This window comes from Hippocampus comes, unplaced genomic scaffold (genome assembly GCF_001891065.2).
Source record: "Hippocampus comes isolate QL1 unplaced genomic scaffold, H_comes_QL1_v1.1 scaffold198, whole genome shotgun sequence".
Lineage (NCBI taxonomy): Eukaryota > Metazoa > Chordata > Actinopteri > Syngnathiformes > Syngnathidae > Hippocampus > Hippocampus comes.
Window position 1 is genome coordinate 179569 of NW_017804974.1, and position 23064 is coordinate 202632.

Sequence of the window (23064 nt, forward strand, 5' to 3'; positions counted from 1 at the left end):
AATTGAACCCGGTACCTCTGCACTGTGAAGTCGACATGCTAACCACTCGACTACCAGGCCATGTCTTAAGCAGTGGTTGATAATAGTCTTGAATCAATTTGTGAATCTCTGCACACATCTATCAATAGTAATGAGCCAAACACAGCCGGAGAGGTGTCAAGAGTCGTGCATTCATTGGACTTTACATTGATCTGATTGGTTGGATCGCATGGCAGATATTTGGAATTTTAAGCAAAATCAGTGACTGGTTGTAATGTCACAAATTGCCGATCAATCAATGATGTATTTGATTGACAAAATATTACATGACAGCAAACGCAATCTGGTTGACACTAGGGACATTTTGTGGCAATAGTTTGAAATAACTTTGGATTTTTTTTTTGGGGGGGGGCGGTGGGGGAGCAACCTTCCACCACAATGCCATTTCCCCTGTTTTGGGTAGCATCTTTAGGGTTTAATTTTTCCATTTTGTCTTTCAATGGACATTTTTTAGACACAAACTTTGCCTATTCATGCGCCAGGTCAGTCCCAATATCCCGCAATCGCGGGGGTCGACTCTACAGTAAGTAAATAAAAAAAGTTTGAATAAATTAAAGTTTTAAAAAATTGGATGGATTGGTCCATCCCCCCCCAACACCCCCAACTTGCTGATCCAAATGTAATATTTAAGTTCTTATTTAGTTATACAGTAGTTAGTACAGTTATTTCTACTGTAGCCGTATCTTATATTTTTCCAATAATGTTCCTTCCCATTTCTTGGACACATGTCTAACTGGATAATTGACACCTAGCTATATGTCGATCTTTACATTCACAATATTGAAGAAACTTCGTGCCCACTATACTCACCTGGTTATAGAGAGCACAGATGTGTAGGGCAGAGTTTCCTGAGGCGTTCTGAGCACTCATGTCTGCTCCGTAGAACAGAAGATGCTCCAGGTGTTGCACATGTCCATGTCGGCAAGCCTGACAACACAAGGATTGCAGCACGTATCAACATATGAAATCCAACTTTTACTTCGAGCAGCGCAGATAATGCAGTACCGTCTATTTACACTAGATGTCAGTGTGCTGCAAATGAGCTGAGAACCAGAATAACAACAAACCATGCTCAGTTTGAACGCAGCCACGACAAGAAAAACCATGAAAGTGAGCAAGCAGTAGATTAAAGGCATTAAATACAGTAAAAAAATACGTTAAATGTATCAATCAGAAAAAAAGGATTCAAGTGTAAAAGTAACTGCGTTTATTGAGCACATCAGCAGAAATCAGAATCACATTCTGTTTCACCCAAATACATATAGAGTGAAGCAGTATCAAAGAGAGCGGTGTTTGTCATATTTAAAATGTTATCAAAGTTGGTAAGGCCACCACTTTAATGTAAACCATCCATCCATCCATCCATCATAATAGGGAGTAAAAACAATGGCTATGTATTTGGCCTTAGCATTGTAACAGTTCTTCTCCAACACATAAACCTGGCTGGACTGCCTTATACTGAAAGGTCGAATACATACACGATTTTTTTTTTTAATCTTAAATGATTATTTATCTTTGATGGACCCGATATACAAAGATTTAAAAAAAAGAAAAGTTTTGGTCGTGTGTGTGTGTGTGTGTGTGTGTGTGTGTGTGTGTGGTGCTCAGGTAATCTCAACAGTCAACACAGCTCACCAAACACATGATGATTCTCATCCACCACCGGTCAAGCATCCAGCTCCCAAGAGAGAGCTCTCGTGTGATCACACATGATTTGATAAAAATACAAAGACAACCGGGCTCTTCCAGGCATGCACCTATAGTTAGAGGACCGGAGCTGGTGGTAATGTCGGCAAGGTAATATTTCCTTTGGAAGGTATTTCATGCCGTCTGGGGAGTGCGCGTTTATTCAAAAACGACCAAAGACAGCTAGGAAAGCCTCCAGCACTCCCATGCCTGAGTGAGGCCAGATAAACTCAGCTTCGAAATGAAGCTTCATGAAGCACAGTAGCTTTCCACCTAATTGTTTTGCTCATGATTCATGACTGGTGATTCATTTGCTCTATGGCGCGTCAAGTGATCAAGAAGACCAAGCAATAAAATCTATAGCAGGGGTCACCAACTTCGGTTCTCAAGAGCGCCTATCCTGCATATTTTAGATGTTTCCTTTCTCCATCACACTGGATTCAAATGATCAGCTCATCAGCAAGCTTTGCAGAAGCCCGATCCTGATCGTGATCATTTGAATCAGGTGTGTTGGAGAAAGGAAACATCTAAAACATGCAGGATAAGGGCCTCGAGGACCGGAGTAGGTGATGCCTGAAATACCGTGCAAATATGATGTAAGTAAGAAATACATCATAGGTACAATGTTTATAAATATAAACAAGTATGAGTTGAAAACTGACAAAATTTCACACAAATCGAGCCCTCATCTTCATCGGTCACATGACTTTTTGGGAAACGACACAAGCACCAAATTGGGGCTTCATTTGGACCGCCCACTCTTGCTCCAAGCACACTCCAAATAATCAGTATGTCTCATAACGTCATTAAAAAGCGGTTCAGAAAATGGATGGATAAACATCGGGTAGGATATGACTGTGTTTTATTTACTGACGATTTCACATCATAGTTTGCAGAGTCAAATAGCTCAGGGGTACTCGGCTTGTAAATACTGAAAGTTCCATGTTATGTGCTATATGCATGCAGAAACAATGAAAAAAAAATCACTGTGATCTGTGTAAACACAGGGAACTGGACAACACAGTTGTCGCCCACAAAGCAGCAGCCTTGGAGAATGATGAGAGAGGAAATTGGCATGTCTGGTAAGAATGGGGGTCACATCGATCCCGTTGTAATCCCAAATATTTCATGAGAGGGATGGGGTTGGCGTTAAAAAAAAAAAAGTTTTTCATGTGGGTGTGTGTTATTTTTGTTATTTGTGTTCGAGTACACGACACCCAGTCTTGCGTCCACAAAAAAATACTTTTTTTTTTTTTAAAGAAACGAGTAGGTCACCTTTAACTTACATCGCACGTGACCTGCATGACAAGAAGTAAACAGAAGTCACATATAGCTTGCAGCGAATGATCAGAGCCGTTCAGAAATTTTGGGGGTTTATTTTCATCTGAAGCTTGTTTGTTTGATCTGCAATGTAACAATGGTCGTGGCAAATAAAGGCAATCTGGTGCAGCATTTTAAAATGGATCGGGATGTTTCCTGCAAAAAGAGCAAAATGTCTCGTGATTCGAAGAAAAGAAGAAAAAGTGTTGTGAGGTTTTGTACTGCCGGCTGGTCTGCAATGTTGACACTTAACTAGTCGATGTCAGCAGCTTCCCTGTCAGTTTTTGCACAACCACCAGCCGACTGACTGACGAGTGACGTTCATACAATCTTTTTCTCTGTCATATCGGACAAGGTGGAAATCTTCCTATTCTCTGTTGCGGCATGACATGAATGAAGCGGCAACATTTGTACTCTCAAGATTAAAACTCCCACAAGGTTAAATTGTCATTTCACCTTTGCTGTGAATGTAGCATAAGAACTTACTTGCAGGAATTATTCTTTCTATTGTATAAGCAGCCAAAAAGCTGATATTTGTGTCTGAACCGTGACAGATTTGGGAAGGCAAAGGATTTGGAAGTGAGATATGAGCAGTCTGATAAAACTGATGGTCTATATACACACACACACGCACGCACGCACGCACGCATCCATATAACTAAGCAGTTCAAATTGCCTCTGTGAAAATGAGTGCAGCTGCTGAATGAATGACGTGGGGAGCTTGCGTGGGTATACCTGGTGAATTTCATGCCAGCCATTTTCATCCTGGCAGCACACAGAGGCGCGATGGTTTAAAAGGAGCTCGCCGCAACCTGGGTCTCCTCCCACAACCACGCTGTGATACAGAGGAGTCAGACCACGACTGTCCTTGTAGTCTGGAGATGCTCCCAGCTCCAACAGTGTCTGCAAAATGAGTACATATGAGGGTGTGAGTGGCGAGTCCAAAACAAATAGGACAGAAAAAAAGGGTCCCTGAATTATTGAGCAAGCTCCATCACCCATTCCAGTTTCTGACTGAGTCAAAACATGGTCAGTTGGTTTTCTACGTGCAAACATTGTGCCAACCATGTAGCGTGGACCAGAAAAATATACATGTGAGCTTCTCTTTCGACAGTACATTGTACATAGTGCAGACAAAAGAAATCAAGCATGATGTCAAGCCTCACAAACTGCAATAAAGCTACAAATGTTGCAGTCACGGCAAACTAGAAGATAGTAGTGTCACAGATTTTTTTTTCTTCATCATTTAACATATGGTTGTGTAGCTTCTTGTCCACTTTAGTGTTTAAATGACAATGACAGGGGAAGGACAATGATGGTGCTGTGCCAGTGGATAGAGAAATTGCACAAACCATGAAAATTACAGGGGAACATGCAGTCTCGGTCATGGCTGCCTGGTTAAAACACTGGACAGCTTAAGTGCCACTGAGTCGCCATCACCAGAAAAAAAGGTGTATGATTGCAAAGTTTTACAGGAGTGACAGTAACTGATTCAAACACTTACTGTAATAGGAATAGTTAACAAATGCTAAAAAGGACTCCCTTTCCTCACATCCATATTCGATCGCTTGTGTCATACTTAAATAGTACATTGGTTTTTTTCTGGGGGGGTGGGGGGGTTGTTTTGTTTTTTTTAGGTCATTACACTAGAATCCAAATGGCATGTGTGGAAATTCAAAAATCTGAAAGGGCTTATGGCTGCGGGAACCTATCGTGGTAACCGTGGTTCAAAGAGACGGTGAGCATAGCAATCCAGTTTGTGTGGGACAGGCTATTGGACGAGAGTTGTGGCTTTCTTTAAGTTGCGTAAAATTTCGCAATGGCTCCAACTGCCCTCAGTCCACGGGCTGTTGGAGCGGCGCACTCTGCCGAGACGCACCATGACTTCCTCCCTTGCAAGCTTGGCAAAAATTCATATATTTTAAACATCTCCATATAGACAATCTTTTGATTAGCTGTGCAATTGCATGGTAGTTAAAACAGTTCAAATGTTACTTTAAGGATTTATCTATCGGTCAAAATTCCACTTTTTCTTGTTTCAACTTAAAGTATTAAGCATTGCGGCATTTCGTTGCTGCACAAGAGTTCTGATTTTTGAATTGAGAGAATAATCGGCTTCACCCTATGCTTAATGCTTGGATTTCTGCGAAGACAATGGGCAAAAAAATAAAACACCAGAACTGATTTAAACATGTCACATGCAAAAAGATGAACATTACAATTATAAAACTGCCTTTTCACAAAGATCAATGAGAGTGAGGCAATGAAACAGATGTATCAGGGACATCAAACTGCAAAAGATCATGGCTAGCATATGCCTATAGAAAACCAGTTGTTATCCCTTAATGCCTCTATAGGTGAAAAAAACATGAGTATGTTTGGGTGCCTGTGGAGTCATGTCAGAACATATTTTCTCTTTGCAATGGGATTACAAACCCGAGATGTTGACAAAAGCAGGTGTGAATAAAACATGAAGCAAGCAGAGCATTAACATTTATGGGTCTGATATATGAAAGTTTTGCATGTGCAAAAACGGGTGTAAACTTGGCTGCTCATGCAAAGACCTGTGGAAGCTGATCGACAAACTTGGAGCACCCAGGAATGAGACTCTCAAACAGGCAATAGTTTTGTGCGGTTCACTGAGTGAATTTTGCATATTTGAAAAAAAGATGAATTTTGCACACTCAATGTGACTTGCCAAGCTCCACATGAATTGCCACGGTTGATTTTGCATCTTTTAAATACCGTGTCTGAAAGTTGCCCACCCAAAAGAAAAACATGTGTATCAACTTGCATAATCCATCCATCCATTTTCTGGTACGCGTTATCCTCACAAGGGTCGCGGGGCATGCTGGAGCCTATCGGAGTTTATAGCGTTCAATCAGCCTGCCGTGCATGTTTTTGGAATGTGGGAGGAAACCCACGCAGGCACAGGGAGAACATGCAAAATTCACACAGGAAGGCCGGCGCCAGGATCGAACCCACAACCTTTGCACTGTGAGGTCAACGCGCTAACCATTCAACCACCGGGCCACCCAACTTGCATGATGCTTAAAAAAATGTACCAAAATGTCAAATTGTCGTCTAATTGCAATAATTTTGTTACCTTGTCTACAGTCACTTGAACAATAATTGACAAACTATTATAATTGACTGATTTCAAAACTAGTAATCCATTAATTTGTTGTGTACAAGTCATAATGCCATGAGATGATCAAATATTTTTGTGGTTTCACTGTCATAAAAGCCCTGTGTGGGAAGATGTAACTTCAGAGTGGCCCGTGACAAAAATGAGTTTGACACCCCTGATTTAGAGCTAGTCACAAGAAGGTATCATGCCATATCGCTAATGACAAAACTCCTTTCAACTCTGCATTTTCTTGTCTGTGTCATTTGTGCACACTGTGGAGTTGTTTGGGAGCGGTGTCCAAAGCTTTAGATGCAGTGTTACGCAGTATAGGGAGATAGGGAGATGTGCTTAGTGCAAGTAAATCAAACCAAACGTGGCTTGCATGTCATAGCTGGCTTCCCAAATATATTGCAGTGATAGATTTCTTTTCTGTAAATGTTTGTTTTTTTTAATCTTCCCCAATTACGTTCAATTCAAACATTTAAAATGTAATTTTGTGCATGTGGTACTCTACCAAAATGTTCATGGAGTAAACCATCAGAGCTACCTAAAGCGCAAAACCGTCTTTTCAATACGTCAGTTTCCACAACTGTTACATCTGTTGCCAACACCACACGCAATAGGTTAAAGTGAGTGAACACACAATTGAGCACCTGCTATTTCGGAACTTGGTGAATCAGGCCCAATATTTTCTCTTACCGTGAGCGTAACTTGGTTCTTGGAACGTGCTGCTTTATGGAGGGCTGTCATGCCGTCTTTGGCTCTGAAGTCCAAGTGAGCACCCGCATTCTTAAGAACCTTGATCATCTCCACCACGTTATCCAGATGTGCTGTAAAGGTCAAAGGGCTCTCTAGAAGTGACAGAAATATACAGTAGAGTGTGATGGGTATTTTAAATAGCAAACATGATGGTATTCTTGGGTATACAATATACAATACATCATCATGGCTTCAGACTGTTTTATTTTACACCTATGTTTATTCTTATGTTTACATTTTACAGCTCCTCACAGGTACACAAAGAGAGCAGCCAACTTGACTTCTGAGAGGTAAATGATACCCTCTCGGCATTCATTGCAGCCTGGTTGTCTCGGAAGGTGGGGCTCCAATCTACACGACCTTCTCAATGTGTCTTCTTTTTTTCCCAAATGGGCTTTTGAGGGTTTTTTTTTCTTGCCTGGTTGTGGGGTTTGGATCAGAGGACATCAACTTTATCTTTGTCAAGTTTTGAAGGTAAGATCAATTTAAACGTACCTGTTCCATTAGAAACACTGGCCCCTTTATTTTATAGATATAAAATATAGCAACACCGTTTGATTCTGTAATTGTTTGACAGTATTTTTCATTATTAAGTAATATTGCTTGTTGTTATTATGCTATTGTTCCAATACTATTTGCATTGTATGCCATGCCGATATCAATCAATCTCAAATTATACAGTGGCTTTCATTCATTATTATTCTCCTGCTTCTGTGAAAATAAAGTTAATGGAAAAGATAATATGATGACACATTATAGATAAGACTGTTGAGTCCAGTGTCATTTTTAAAATTCTGGTAATTAGGTAGCCAAAACTAACTGCTTAAGTCAATGGGGGTGTTGATGTTTGAATGAAGTACATCAACAGGTGCAGTTTCACGAATGACAGGGTATGTATGGTTTGGGTTGAAAGGTTAAGGTTGGACCAGGAAATAAGATTCTTGGGATAACTAACTGCATATTTTTTCCGCCTTTGTGTGTCACTTGTGAGTTCCATGTCAGAAAACTCCAAGGAACAAAATAAACAGCGGGCATACAGTCACACACAAAAACAATTTGCACATTTAATAATAATAACTTATTTTTACTATTGTTTTTATGATTACTAGTAGTAGTAGTAGTAGTAGTAGTAGTAGTAGTAGTAGTGTTATGATTATTATTAGTATTAAACAATTCATTGTAATATTCAAAGCTTCGAGTTAACATTTGGTGTTGACTTACCACCAGTGTCACTGTCATGGTAGTTGGGATCGAGGCCTCTCTCTAACATCTTAGACACTTTGTCCACCTGATTGTGGAGTATAAGGTCCATGAACTTCTTCAGATTGGCCTGCATAGGCACAGAAGACAATAAACTATTCCAATGAACAAATATTTCTGTCACTCGTGGTGCAGTACATTCGCCTGACTTTGGTGCAGACATTGAGGGCTTGCTGTTGGTGTGAATGTTAATGTGAATGATTTCCAGTCCCTCAATGTGCATTGCAATTGACTGGCGACTAGTTCAATCAACGTATAGTCCACCTTTTGCCTGACATCAGCTGGGATAGTCTCCAGCTCCTCTCGACCCTGAACAGAATAAGCGGTTGTAACACACCTCTCTATGGTTAAGTGCATAAAAGAGAAAGGAATCACTCTCAGTCGCCGGAAATGTGATACAAAAATCCTCTTCCCCACAAGGCTCGCAGGGCATGCCGGAGCCTATCCCAGCTGTCTTCGGGTAGTAGGCGGGGTACACCCTGAACTGGTTGCCAGCCAATCGCAGGGCACACATAGACGAACAACCATCTGCGTACACACTCACACCAAGGACAATTAAGAGTGTTCAATCAGGCTGCCATGCATGTTTGGAATGTGGGGGGAAACCTGAGTACCCGTACAAACCCCACACAGGCATGGGAGAACATCCAAACTCCACACAGGAAGGCTACAGCCGCAATTGAACCCTGAACTTCTACACTGTGAGGCAGACACACTAACCAGTTGACCACTGAGCCACGCAAGATTAACCTCAACACAAAAATAAAAACTGAATCAACGGCCCCAATATATCGTTGGCTGTAACAGCGCAAATGGAAATGGATGGATGGATAACTTATGGCGGGTTGGCGGTCCAGAACTGATTGAAATTGAGGTTGTGCTACACAACAATGTTGGTGTTGAACAATAACAGGAGGGTGATAAAAAAAAATATGTGACGGAACAATGTTATAAAAGGCTACTGAAAGCAAGAAGCATAGAGGGGCAGTGGGGCAGAATTTAGTGAGTGGTGACAGAGAAGAATGAATGTTCTTCTTTCCGGTTCTGTTCCCATTTGCTTTCATTCCAGGCCGCATGATAAAAATAGATAGGAGAACAGCTCCCTCAAGGACAGGAGAAAATGAGGGAATGATATAGCAGAAGAATATGAAGCCAATATGTAGCGATCAAAGAGTGGGAAGAAAAGCTGGGATGACGAAGACAAAAGGCAGAGAACACCTCAGCATTTTTTTTAATCCAAATATCAAACTGGGATCTAAATGTAGTTTTTAGTTATCATTTTTGCTGAATAATACTTTAAAGATTTCCATCCATCCATTTTGTAGGATTGCAGATGTGCTAGAGACTAGCGCAGAGGGGGTGAGAGGCGGCGGTACACCCTAACTGGTCGCTGTCCAATCACATGGCACAAAGAGACAAAAAAAAACAGTTTGGCAGTTTGATTTCAGTGGCATAAATGAACGGATGATTGCAAAAAGATCTGAAAATTGCAATTCACCACAAATTACAATATTTCTCACTCCGCTCATTCAGATGACAAAACAAAGCTTTTTGCATGGGACTATTTCTCAGCCCCATGTTTTGAGATATTTTACTACACAGTGCATGATAAAAAGTGGGGGGCATACAGGACCACACACTTCCTAACCGGATGTATGCAAAATGCCAATTTAAATATGTCAATGTCAATTTTATTTCAATGGCATATTTCATATGGTAAGCATAAGGTCAATGTGCTTTAAGATAAAAAGCAAGATGGCAATACATTAAAAATTCACATTAACATAAACAAATTGACAAACCGAAAAGCTACCGTAATTGAAAAAAGTTAGTGAGTGTTGGACCACTAACTAAAAGCACCTTCAGCTGATGTTGGATGTATAGGAGGTACATCAAAGAGAGATATCCCTGTGGATCAAAAGTGTCTGTCTAATATCACCCCCATTAAGAGATTCAAAAACGAATAAAATCGATTCTGGACTTTACTGGAAGCCAATGAAGATGTTCTAGTGTGATGTGCTTGTATCTGTTTGTTTTAGCAGCATTTTGAATCAGGTAAAGTTTTTTAAGTGCTGGATTTGTTAAATCATAAAAAAGCACTAAACAACTGGAAATTAATGCATGACCAATTTGTGAGAGTTTGACACAAATTTAAATTTGATATGCTCCTTAAATGGTCAAATGCAGTCTTGGAAATCGCGGAAATATTTATTTCAAAGTTGAGATCTTCGTCAAAAAAAATGACACCTCGGTTTCTGACGTGCTCACTGGGTTTTACAGAGAAAGGAGTCACCAGCAATGAAACCAGATGCATCGGAGCCTTCGGGTCTACAAATACATTTCTGTTTTGTCATCAAGTTGGGGAAAATTCTCTCTCATCAAGTGTTGGAGTTGCCATTGCACTGAATGAAATCCTCAAGTGGGCGTAGGTGTCGTCAGCATACGAATGATATGTTATGTATGCCGTAATCGAACCAAGTGGGAGCATGTATAAATTAAACAGTAGAGGGTCAAGAATAGATCCCTGTGGGACACTACACGGAAAGATGATATGATCTGACTTGCGGTCACCAAGACAAACTGAAAATGGTCTATTCATGAGATAGGAGGAAAAGCAGTTAGGACTAGTCTCCCTGAGGCCGATATGGTGTTCAAGACGATGAAGCAAAATGGTACGACTGCATCAAAAGCGGCACTAAGATCAAGCAGAAGGATAGAAACTTTAACGTTGTCAAGATAAATTTTGAAGTCGTTGCCAACTCGGAGGAAAGCGCTGTCTGGACTCTATGCATGGCAGCACATGACATATTTCCAGTGGAAAATACGGAGGTGTACGAGCTTCTGGCTTAAGACAATTTAGACAATTTTAAAAATAACGTAATTCTTTAAAATTGTCTTAAAAATAATGTAATTCTTTAAAATTGTCTTAACATTGGTTTTTGGAATACAGTAGATACATTCCATAGCTCAGAGCTGATGCTTTACACCTGGGAAATGACCTCCGAAATTGTGACTTTTTAAAATAGAGAAATCCTTCCAGCCAACTCTGTGGTATGCTGGCAATTACGTTCAACCTTTTTATTTGCGAGGCACCCGACCATGAGAGAGAGGATTTCAGCGGCGCCATCATGAAGCTTCATGGGAACATTTATCCTGATCCTGCAGTTAGTAGTATATGCTTGTCATTATTATTTTATTATTTGTCTTTTGTTTTTAGAAGCTCAAATTTGTTGAATCTGTTCCATAGAACGTGACAAAGACTTTGTATTCTATTCTGTGGTTGTTTTTGTGCCCTCAAAGTTGAGTTGAGCATGTCAAAATAAACCGTGCAAGTCTGTGTTCACACAGAACATGTCCTGTGATTCAGCAAACGGCTCATTAAATGCTTTGGTCGCTTCGCCGCCACTTGGATAAGTGAAGCAAATAATAAGGTAATATGTCATTTATGGTAACTCAGCATAATTCCAGCAGATTGCGAGTATATTTTAAAGAGTTGATACTATTACCATGTGCTGGACTAGCGACCGGAAAATAGCATGTCTCCATAACCCAAATACGGAAATGGTGCGTGCATTTTTTCCATCCATCCATCCATTTTCTAACGCGCTTTATCCTCACAAGGGTCGCGGGGCATTCTGGAGCCTATCCCAGCTGTCTTCGGGCAGTAGGCGGGGGACACCCTGAACTGGGTGTCAGCCAATCACAACGCACACACAGACGAATAACAAATTTACTCACACTCACACCTCGGGACAATTTAGAGTGTTCAATCAGCCTGTCATGCATGTTTTTGGAATGTGTGAAGAAACCGGAGTACCCGGAGAAAACCCACGCAGGCACGGGGAGAACATGAAAACTCCACACAGGAAGGCCAGAGCTGGAATCGAACCCAGTACCTCTGCACTGAGGTAAAACTACATCCCTGCTGATTTGCAGGTCGGCACTCACCAATTTGCAGACTCACCGATTTTTTTCCTCTCTTTTTTGGGTACTTTTAATTGATCGTACAGTCAAACCTCGGTTTTCGAACGTCTCTGTTCTCGACCAAATCGGTTTTCAACCAAAAATTTCTAGTTTTTTATGCCTCGGATTACGACCGAAAATCGGTTCTTGACCAAACTGAGCGCACTTGAATGTGCCACTTGACTCCTCTCACCTTACTTACACTTCCTCGGGTAGACGAAGAAGTGACGCTTGCTCATGTAGCGTTCCATTGTGAGTAGATGTGTTCAATAAAGATTCTTTTTTTAAAAAAGAATGTGGTTTCGGTTTTCGAACAGCCTTCTGGAACGGATTATGGTTGAAAACCGAGGTATGACTGTATATTCCAAAAATGAAACTTGAGAATTTTGGACGCTCTTTTTGTGCCCAACGGAAACTTAGCACAAATCACAGTCTAACTGGGTGGAGTTGTCTTTTTTTTTTTTTTTGTATTGCCCTCGATCCACGCAGATAGGATGGGGCCTTTGCGCCATTGTGCGCCATTGCAGGATGGAATGCAGACGACTCACAGCTAAACGAAGCAGCTTCCCTCATTCCCTTTAAAATGAGAAAGCAGAAATTGACCTTTTGGAGTCGGTGCATGATGCGAATGATGTAGTTGGCCACGCATGTGAAGTGGGTTATTGGAGACTGTCTTGCACCGGCAATCGTGAACCCTTATGTGACCCTCTTTTCCATTGTGCGTACTGATGCATATTTATGACAACAGGCCCCTCGTGTTACATTAACGCACCATTATGTGTATTGTGCACATTAGTTGGGGTTCTGCCTTTTTTTAGAGATACAAGGGGAGCGGGATGAATGAAGTAACGCAACAATCAAATCTTGCAAGCAGTCCACTGCAAGCCTGCATTTTAATAAATACATTTAGTGAATTGTAAAAGTTTACGATGATTGAATTTTAAATTAAAATACATACATTTGAACACATGAAAGGAATATTGTGCCTCACAAGTAATTTCAGTTACCTGTAAGGATTACAATAGTTTCAATAAAAGATACAAAATCAAAAGAGGGCCAAGCCTGTGATGTTGTGTCACAGACACTTTTCCTTCTGTGTTACCGTTCAAGCGTGTTCCTTTATTTTCCTGTGGCCCTGTGTTTTTGTTTTTTTTTTTGTTGCTTTTAATTATCAGGCTGGGCGGGTCATTTCCGGAGGGGGTTCACACACCTGCAACTGATCCGCAATTACCTCCTGAGTATAAGACCTCTGCTGATTTGCAAGCAGGTGCCAGTTGATTCATGTGTTATGAGTGATATTTTGGCCATTACGGATGCACGCGCTTGGTTCTCAAAACTTTTGGGCCAAAACTTTTGTTTGTCATCCTACCAGTGTCTCCCTGTTGAGCCTGGTTCCGCATTTCCTTCACGGACTGCTTGATTCAACATTTATCCATTGTGCCTTTCCATCTCATCGTCAGCTCCTCAACATTAAGCCAGAAACTCACCTTCTTGTTGCCAGCCAACCCTTGTGTCCTGACCGAGATCATCAGACTCTCACTTTCATTAAACAGTCCCTTAAATCTCTCATCAAAAGTCTCCTATTTGCTTTTGGGTTCACTGCTAACTTTGCTTTTGCTAAGCCGTAACAGAGCTGCCAATATTTTAAAGGTAAAAGTGGTTGATATTTAGTGTTCTGTGGCATCCAGGAAATATTTCCACTTGTAGGCATAGCTGCACTTTGCAACAGTAAAAATGGGCCATGTAATCATAACTAAGTCACTCACAATTGCGCCAGATAACCACTGATGATATAAACGCCTCGGTTGTTATACCATGCAGGTGGTGCGACTCATGCTGGATGTCCAAATGCGTCACAGGATGCTGTTTTAGGCACTCCAAAAAAAAAAAAAAAAATCTGGAAAATTGAAATACTGAAAAACAGCAACGCTGTGCTCCACGGGTCTCTGTCATTGCACATATATTCGGCAATTATTTTCCAACATATAGCATGCATTCAAAACAAATCTCTGAAGTCACTTTCCAAGGTCTCATACAAGCTGTCTGTGCCAAGCAAATGTCGGGTGAGCACAGATGGATGGCTGCTCCTTCGATGACCATGATGAGTCACTGGTCATTTAATATCTGGAAATGCCAGGAGTTCATAGACATGCCCCAAAATAATTCATTCATTGGATTGTCTGATGTAGCTGATATACCTCCTGCGTATGAAAGTGTCTTCATTTCAGTTTTTTTTTTCCTGAACAGAATCAGAGAATGGCTGTTTATTGGCAGTCTCAGTTGGAGCTTTTGTCAACCACAGAACACCAGACGCGATTGGAAAACTGGATCTGTGACAGAAATCTGGATCAAGCCAAGAAATGAGCAATCATCCAAGATTTGATACCTATCCACCACACTCCATTTTCTGCAACAGGTCCTGATCAAGGTCGCAGGAAGCTAGAGTTAATCACAGCTGACTTGGGGCAAGAGTCTGGGTGCGCCCAGGGCTGATCACACAGTACTGCCACTGTCCAGTTTGCTGCCATAAAACCCGAATTACCACATTGTTGTTCATAAACTAATCAAGGCTCAGTCTATTCAGGTCAAATCCAGGTAACAATTGTAAGCACTGGTTAAATGACCAACGTACAATGTATTGCCTTCTGCTTTACCTTCTTCTGCACTGCTTTCCCTTTCTGTCTGTTTGTGTCGCCTTTCCTAGTACGTACAGTGAAACTCCTCTAGAACGAAATCATGTTTGCAGCAAGAAATTTTTCACAACAGGGGACTTTTCACTCTAGCAAATTTTATCTCAGATGTAAACACACACACACACACACACACACACACACACACACACACACACACACACACACACACACAATGTATATGTGTACCCTTTATTTTTATTGCAATAGTGCATAAGTATGAGAATACACTCAGAAAAAAAACAGGAAAGAAATTGCAAAATAATCGATCAGCATTCACTTTCACTTATATCAATTTCTTGCACGATGTATTTTACTTTGCTTCCTCCATCTTTCATTTTTATTACTTTTATCCTGTCTTCAAGCGTTAAAGCTTTTGTTTTCTTAACTCCTTGGTCTGCAAAGGTCCGTTTTGTAGCCATTTTAGCAATGCAATGTTCGTGCTGCGTCTGAAACTAACAATAACAAATACTTCCTGTACTACTGCGCATGTGTATGCCAGTGTGGTGGTTGCTGTTGACGTTTCGGAGCCAAGCAGTAGGAGTCACTGTGGCAGGCTGAGGTTGGATTACACTTTTGCGGGAGGCTTGTTTTCGTTTTAGTGAACCTCATTGCCAGGCAAGGGTGGAGAAAAGGATTTTGTATTACACAACAGGGGGTATTTTCATTGTAGGGGGAAGCAGAGAAGAGGGAATGGCTTTCATGCATGAAGAATTTTTCACACTGGGAGGTATTTTCGCACATGTAGGTTTCGTTGTAGAGGTGTTTCACTGTAAGCCAAAAAGAGTAAGTGCCCGCAAACATTTACACTTTGGCACAACAACAGGATCTTATTCACTGTGGGATAGCTGCCTTGGGTTTTCTTAAAACAGCTCGGCGGGGGAAACAAATCTTCAAATCGCCCAACACCCTTGACTTTTACTCTTGTGCGTGGGACAGAGATGGAGTGACGAAATGCTCTGCTGTTGGAGCTGGCAAGGAAAAAGAGACTTCATGAACATGGGATGAACCACGAGTTTTCATACACATCGCATGCCAACGAGTTGACAAGAAATGAGCTTGATACGCTTACTGTATTTGAAGTTTCCGAGGTCAAGCACACGTCCCTTTTACCTTCACCGTAATAGTTGAAGTAATAGTAATCGTAAATAAATTAACTAGCATAATACGTTTGGTGTTTCATTGCAGTGTTGCATCCTTCTACTCTATTTTCAGCAGTTGATGTTTCACTTTTCCACATTGCCCTTGGAGTCACTTTTTTTCAAATTGAATGAGATGCCTTTCCTCATTTGAAAATCTTTAGCAGTTTTTAAGTCTTGGGACCAGATTTCCTAAGATAGCAAAGAGAGGGTGTTCGATAGTGTGCTTGCTGACTAACTTAGGGGCATATTATCCCGTTGGCACCCAAGTCAATTCCTTACGCGTGTTTCTTAGGCAATTTCATGAGACATGAGAATCCCATGGAGACCCATTTTGAAAATATGGCACACTTTGAGGTTGAAATAACTTGCATCGTGGATCCAGAAGTCATCGCCAGTGATGTGTGCGCGGATCATCACCGGGCTACTTTGAAGGTGTGTGTGTTTTTGCATTCACTTTTTCAGAAATCCAATCCAAGTTATTTTATCAGATTAACATGCTCCTAAAATTTAGCACACGGTGCAAATTGAGAATTGACCATGTTGCCAAACCATGCACGGCGAGCATGGCGCTTCAGATACCACCCCCCAAAAATATTTTTAATTGAATCATATTTGTATATACTTATGCTATTTAAGCATTGAAAAAAATGTCCATATGTCGCATATATGTGTGTGTAGGTGTCAGAGTTTTTCTCGGACAAAGTTAAAGAAATGACTCGGCACACAGGGAACATTGTCTTCAATATCGGCGGGAGGGATCTCTGAGAGCGAACGACGGTAGTTGCCCCGATGATCACACACTCAGCTCCCTCTCCACCGGTTCGAACTTTTATTGCAAAATACAAGAAAAACACTGCCCCCAAGATTTGCATACCGCGCCCCCCGGTCCGGCCCCTTGGAAGTGATCTAATCTACCCGAATACACAAGTCACAGACTTTGCTGATGACAAATGTCCACCTGGGCGCGACAGCTGTTCCCAAACCGTCTTTTGGTATTCAACAACTCTTTGTTCCCAATTCGTTTTTTCCCACTTTGTGAATGAGTCAAGCCTTTTTCCATCTGTTCGCCCCCCTTGCTTTGACGTGATTACTCAAAAAAAGGCCCTCCGCCCAAACGGCCGACACCTCTGCGCCGAGTATGTCCAGACATGCACAAATTAACCGAAACTTTAAACATGATTCAATTTTGTTCATAGATTTCTCTATCAGTAGGTAAGTAGGTTAGGTCGGTAGGTGGGTGGGTGGCTGGTACATAGATAGATAGATAGATGGATGCAGCGATGCAGTAGAAAAGACCCAATAAATCTAAAACCGATCAGATTGATATTCACGGTTTTAGACAACTGCTTTATACAGTATGTGCCTTATACATTATGCTTGGAGCTATTCTACAATGATACCCGCACATTCAAAATCAGTGACCACCTCAATTTCTTTTGCATCAGTCATGGGGGAAATTTGATAAAACTTTGTTCTGCACTAAGAGGTACATTGATACTGTGTTTTCTTGTACTTGACTGTTAAATGATTCCTTTATAGCAGGGATAGGCAACTAGGATTCCTCGAGAGCCATATCCTGCCTGTTTTAGCTCTCTTCCTACTCCAATACATCTGATTCAAATGGTCAGGATCATTTCAGGCTTCTACAGAGCTTCCTGATGGCCTGATTGTTTGTATCAGGTGTTTTGGAATATGGAGACATCTAAACCAGACAGGCTATGGCTTTCGAGAAACTGGAATTCCTTACCCCTGCTTTACAGCCATTAATAAAACAGCTACAATCTGTCAGTTTAAGATTACTGAGGCTTGACGGGTTGAGACAAAACACCCTGTATCATCAGCATACTACTGCCATTTACATGCCTTTGCAAACACCCATCCATCCATTTTCTAATCCGTTTATCCTCACAAGGGTTGCGGGTGTACTGGAGCCTGTCCCAGCAGTAGGCCCAACCTTGAACTGGTTGCCAGCCAATCGGAGGGCACACATAGACAAACAACCATTTGCGCTCACAATAACACCTAGGGACAATTTAGAGTGTTAACCCCCCCTGAACGTTGTATTTATTTATTTATGTATGTATGTATGTATTCATTTATTCGTTCATTTGTTTATTGTGGACTGTTGGGGGAAAGCGGAGTACCCCGAGAAAAGCTACTGTATGTACGCACAGGAAGAACATACAAACTCTACACAAGAAGGCCAGAGCCCGGGAATCGAACCCCGAACCTCTGCACTATGAGGCAGATGTTAACCGGTCGCCCACCGTGCCACCAATCAGGAATGAATTCATGTAAAAGCATAACAGAATCGGTGCCAACATTGATCCTATATCCTGACCTGCAGGAGGGTCACGGGTGTAAAAACCCCATTTGTTCAGGAGTGGAATGGAGTTCATTGAAATCACACAATTAATGTCATCTTCCGAATTTCATCTTCCGCAAATTCTTACCTTTGTATGAAGTTTGGCAATCTGCAAGGCAACTAGTTCTACGCTTTGCAGTAGCCAGTTAAAAGCAACTTCATTAATCTCGAGACTAAATATTATCGGGTCATAATTATAATAATATAAATAATTTTGATAATTTTTATAAATAATATAATAATTTTTTCTGTTGTAGGCAAATTCTTACCTTTGTATGAAGTTTGGCAATCTGTTTCTCATCCAAATTGGGCTGCCTGTAGACCCGGCTCTTGTAGCGAAACTGTAACGGCAAAGACAAGTGCTAAAACGTAAAAGGTCAAATATCCCTGTGTATAATAGAGTTACAACAGTTGAAAAGTTGAATTACCATTTGGAATAAAATATTTGCTTCTAATGTGATACATATAAACATGTAGAATACCAGACATTTTAATGATAGTTTCATTTAAGTTAGTACATTTTCATGCAAAATAGTTGCCTGAGAGAGGGACCGGTATAAATTTATGTCAGTCACATCTAGTGGGTGAAGAAATTTACTTTGGAGTTATTGTCAAATGGCCCCATTCTAATTTTAGAACGAGCAATTCTGCCCCTTATGTTATTTCTACAGTAGCTTACACCAGGGGTCCCCAACCGCCGGTACCGGTCCGCAGGGCATTTGGTACCGGGCCGCACAGAAAGAACTTGCCTTAATTCCGTTTTATTTATTTCGAATACGAAAGATGTTTTACTTTGAAAAATTACCAGATTCTCCGTTACATCCGTCTGTGTCATGCTTGACACACGTCAAGCCACGCTTCTCCGTCACGTGAACGATTACGCGAAAAACAAAACGCCGGAGCTGGCAAACTGAGTAAAAAAACTGCTGGAGATCGCAAATGACGGCGGCCTTAAAAGTACATTCGAGACAACTGGATTAAAGTTGTGGCTGAATACTCTGAGATCGCCACAATAGCACTGTTGCTATTTCCGACATGCTACCTGTGTGAGGCGGGGGTTTTCTGTAGCAACGGCGACTAAAACAAAATTACAAAGTAGACTGGACATAAACCACACACTTGAGGTGTCATTGTCTCCTACTACTCCGAGATGGGACCGTCTGGTTGCAGAAAATCAAGCTCGGGGCTGTGGTGAGTCGTCATTTTCATGCACTTTGAATTTGCGTTGTATCATATTTTGAAGGCATTAAACGTTACCATAGCGATCAGAGTGTTGCGGCCAGATTAGACGCTCCTTGTGTTTATTATTATATTTCGAAAACACCACAGTTTTCGTGCAGCTCATACCATATTATTTTGTTGTATTATTTCCGCCACACCTTAAATGCCGGTCCCTGAAAATATTGTCTGACATAAACCGGTCCGTGGGGCAAAAAAGGTTGGGGACCCCTGGTTTACACCATTCGAGTGTTGATTTCAGCAATTCAGTAATATTTAATTTAATTTGAGGAAAATGATAAACCATGAGTCAAACATGTTTCGACCCTTTCATAATGTATTTCTGCTCATATTCACAAATCCACACCAATGTCTCTATTTTCAATGCTGGTGTAAACACGGCACAGGCAGGTTAGACCCGTAGATGAGCGCAGACTGGCGACTCTGCGAAAGGGACTTCTGCGCTGCTGTGTGAGTGGTCACAGCTGACTTCAGTCATGGCAAGTCAAAGCAGATCCTTTATTCCTTTTATTCCCGTTTTGTAAGGCTCACTAATTGCTCACTTAACGTCTCAAAATGATGGACGCAAATCGGAAGTGGGCATTTGGAGAGCGCACAGACCCCGATAAACATTTGTTACGATTACGTGTAGTCTGACACAATTTGCATATTGTGTATTTTCTGCTTACTAATGTAATTAGTGTAACATAAAATATCTAAATGGATGCATACCTCCAAACATGGAACACCTTTGCTGAGTGGCTGAGGGTACTCTCGGAGGTTACGTTCTTCATCCAGAAACTTGCCATCTCTTCCACCGTTGGCAGGCTGGAAAAGGCCGTAGTTGAGCACATCCTTCAGGCTCTGATTAAGTGTACACAGGATCCTTTGCTTGGCAACCCAGACTGTGGCGTTCGGGTTGAACCGCATACATTTCTGGTAGTGTAAGAGAAAGCAAAATAAGCAAGAAAAATTAAAGGAGCAGTTAAGAAAATCAACACTATTGTAATCTTTTTGATCTGAACAGATTTCACATTGATGTCCTGTTCACAACCTTTTAGTAGAACTTCTAATTTTTCATTGGGGGAAAAAAAAAGGTTAGATTTGGACAATGTTGACACAACTCTCTACTGCTAAAATAGTCAAATTCATAGGTGGCGGAGAGTGGGTTCAGTGACTGTGCCCTATGAACAATCTTCCACCGCAGACTTAGCACTTCATGGATGAGTTGGCTGTACACGAAGACTCTTCCTCACTTGAAGATGTCATTTGTTTGGACAATCGACTGAGGGAGAGACACCGGGAACGTGGAGCAGAGCGGTACCAAGCCTGAGCTCCGTCCAATCCCAGCTGTCCATGGTGAGGAACCGATGCAGCTCGAAGGTGGGCGACTGAATGCCAAGGAGAGATTGCGGTGATTCTCGTCAGGCACACTGGTGCCTGTTTCTACCGCGGTCTAGAGTCACAAAGTAGCAACATGCCCGACAAGACCTTCACACACGAAGGTTGAACATGTCCTCTTTCTGATATGTGTAAAAACTCAAGAATGCAATTTCCAAAAGTTATCACTGAAAGGTCACCAATCGCCAAGAATAACCAGTTGCCACAGCTGCAGCACACCTGCCAGCTAACCTTAACCTTACTGCCAGCAGAAGAACAATTATGAGCTTGGCAGTAAAATGCATAAAAAGAAGACAAAGGTGGCAAACAATGGACAATGCATTCTGCCTGATGGCACCAGCAACCACATCAGCGCTCCGCTTCACCCTGCATTTAAATGAATCTTTCACTCGTATACAGTACCGCAATATCTGAGCAAAACAGTGGAGCTGTTCACATAGACAAGAAAAAGAGATTACCTTCTGTAAAGCACACAATGAGTGAATCTGAAATGAGCTGCTGCGGCTGCTCATTGTATAGTTAATCACAAGTCATATGAGCGTTTGCGTGCCAAATGAATATTCTGGTTCTGATTTACTAAAGTTTGTGGGTGCAAAAATGAGCAGGAGCTTGATTGCTCGATAATTACTGTGACATACAATATCTTCCATTGAACATTGATATTTTAGAGCATCTGAATAATCTAAGAACTGACTTGTAGGCAGTCACAGGGAGAAGTCATATCATGATGTCACCTATGACACTGACACCTATGACACCTATGACCTATGACTGTTTTTGATTGAGAGGAATGTCGGCGCCATTTGACTGTCGTTGCTGGACAGCTCCGGGGCGCTTGTGTCTTGCGCCTGTAATGGGCAGCATTTTCACATCCCCGCTTTGTTCAGAGGAGAGATCGGTGCTGTTGAACGGTCTGCGGCTGGATGGATGCAAGGCTTGAGGAGCCGACGATGAGAAGAAAGGAGCGTGAGCGCACAACACCGATGCAGATGTGGAACCGGGAGTCGCGGCTTGGAGTTGAAGCAGATTACGTCGGACAGGAGAAGTGAACGATTCTCTTTTTGTCAATGGATGCTACAGCTTCGTGTTTGCTTTCAAAACTTAGCTTGTAGCAGACGTGCACATTTTCAGCATGACGTCTCTGATCCACTGGTAAAAGGACACTTTGATCCTCTCCTCTTTCATCTATAACTGCTTCAGACAACAAAGTGTATGCAGGAAAGTGGTGAAGATTGCACGACTGTCTGTGTCCTATGTGTTGTGTTGTGTTATTTTTGTTTTTTTGACTTCAAGATGGCGCCGCGAGAGTGGCTGCCTTTCCAGCAGCTTCTATATTTTGTTCTTCTACTTCTTCCTTTCATAACTTTGCTGCTGTGAATTGGGAATTTCTCCATTGCGAGACTAATAAAGGTTTTCTTATCTTATCTTATGACACTGCGGACACTGTGGTGGCTCAGAGAAGCAGTCGCAAGGAAAGATTACTTTCCAAGCACTGCAGGACTGAAAGATTCAGGTGGTTATGTCTTCCGGCCGCCATTGGACTGTCAAATGGATCCTGTTAAGGTAGTCGTAGGTAGTAACTTTTAAATTATTTTATTTGATGCTTTTGTTTCTCTTTCGAGTTGACTTTGAGCATTCTGTATGGAAATCATTTTTGCTATGGGACAGGACCTCTCACTCTCTCTCTCTCTCTCTCTCCAGTGCATTTGAGTCATTTCATTTCAAGACAATTGCTACTGGCCTGTCGAATACAGTGAAACTCCTCTAGAACGAAACCCACATGGGCGAAAATACCCCCTAATGTGAAAAAATCTTTATGCATTAACACCATTCCCATTTTCCAGCCCCCCATACGATGAAAAAAAAACCCTATTGCGTTATACAAAATCATTTTCTCTGCTCTAGCCTCGCGAACAGATTCAGTACAACGAAGTCTAATCCAACAGCGACCTCGACTGCTTCGTTCGGAAACGGCAACAGCAACCACCGCACTGGTTTACACAGCTCTGAGTTTCCTGGTCGCAACATACTCATAGCTGCTCTGCCATTGGCTTACCGAGCATCATCCTGGCCTCCGATTGGCCAAGAGGA

General features: G+C 41.6%; 1 protein-coding gene across 6 annotated transcripts in view; it reads right to left on the reverse strand.

Moving 5' to 3' along the window:
• Positions 1–23064, reverse strand: part of shank2b (SH3 and multiple ankyrin repeat domains 2b) — a 188969-nt gene that overhangs the window by 125988 nt on the left and 39917 nt on the right. For all 6 annotated transcript variants that reach the window (XM_019892616.1, XM_019892598.1, XM_019892583.1 and 3 more), the window contains exons 3-8: positions 20305–20508; positions 18624–18695; positions 8156–8264; positions 6875–7026; positions 3781–3948; positions 850–966 (exon numbers count right to left, since the gene is read on the reverse strand). In XM_019892616.1, coding sequence (XP_019748175.1) covers positions 850–966; positions 3781–3948; positions 6875–7026; positions 8156–8264; positions 18624–18695; positions 20305–20508 — 822 coding nt within the window. The remainder of the gene's footprint in view (positions 1–849; positions 967–3780; positions 3949–6874; positions 7027–8155; positions 8265–18623; positions 18696–20304; positions 20509–23064) is intronic.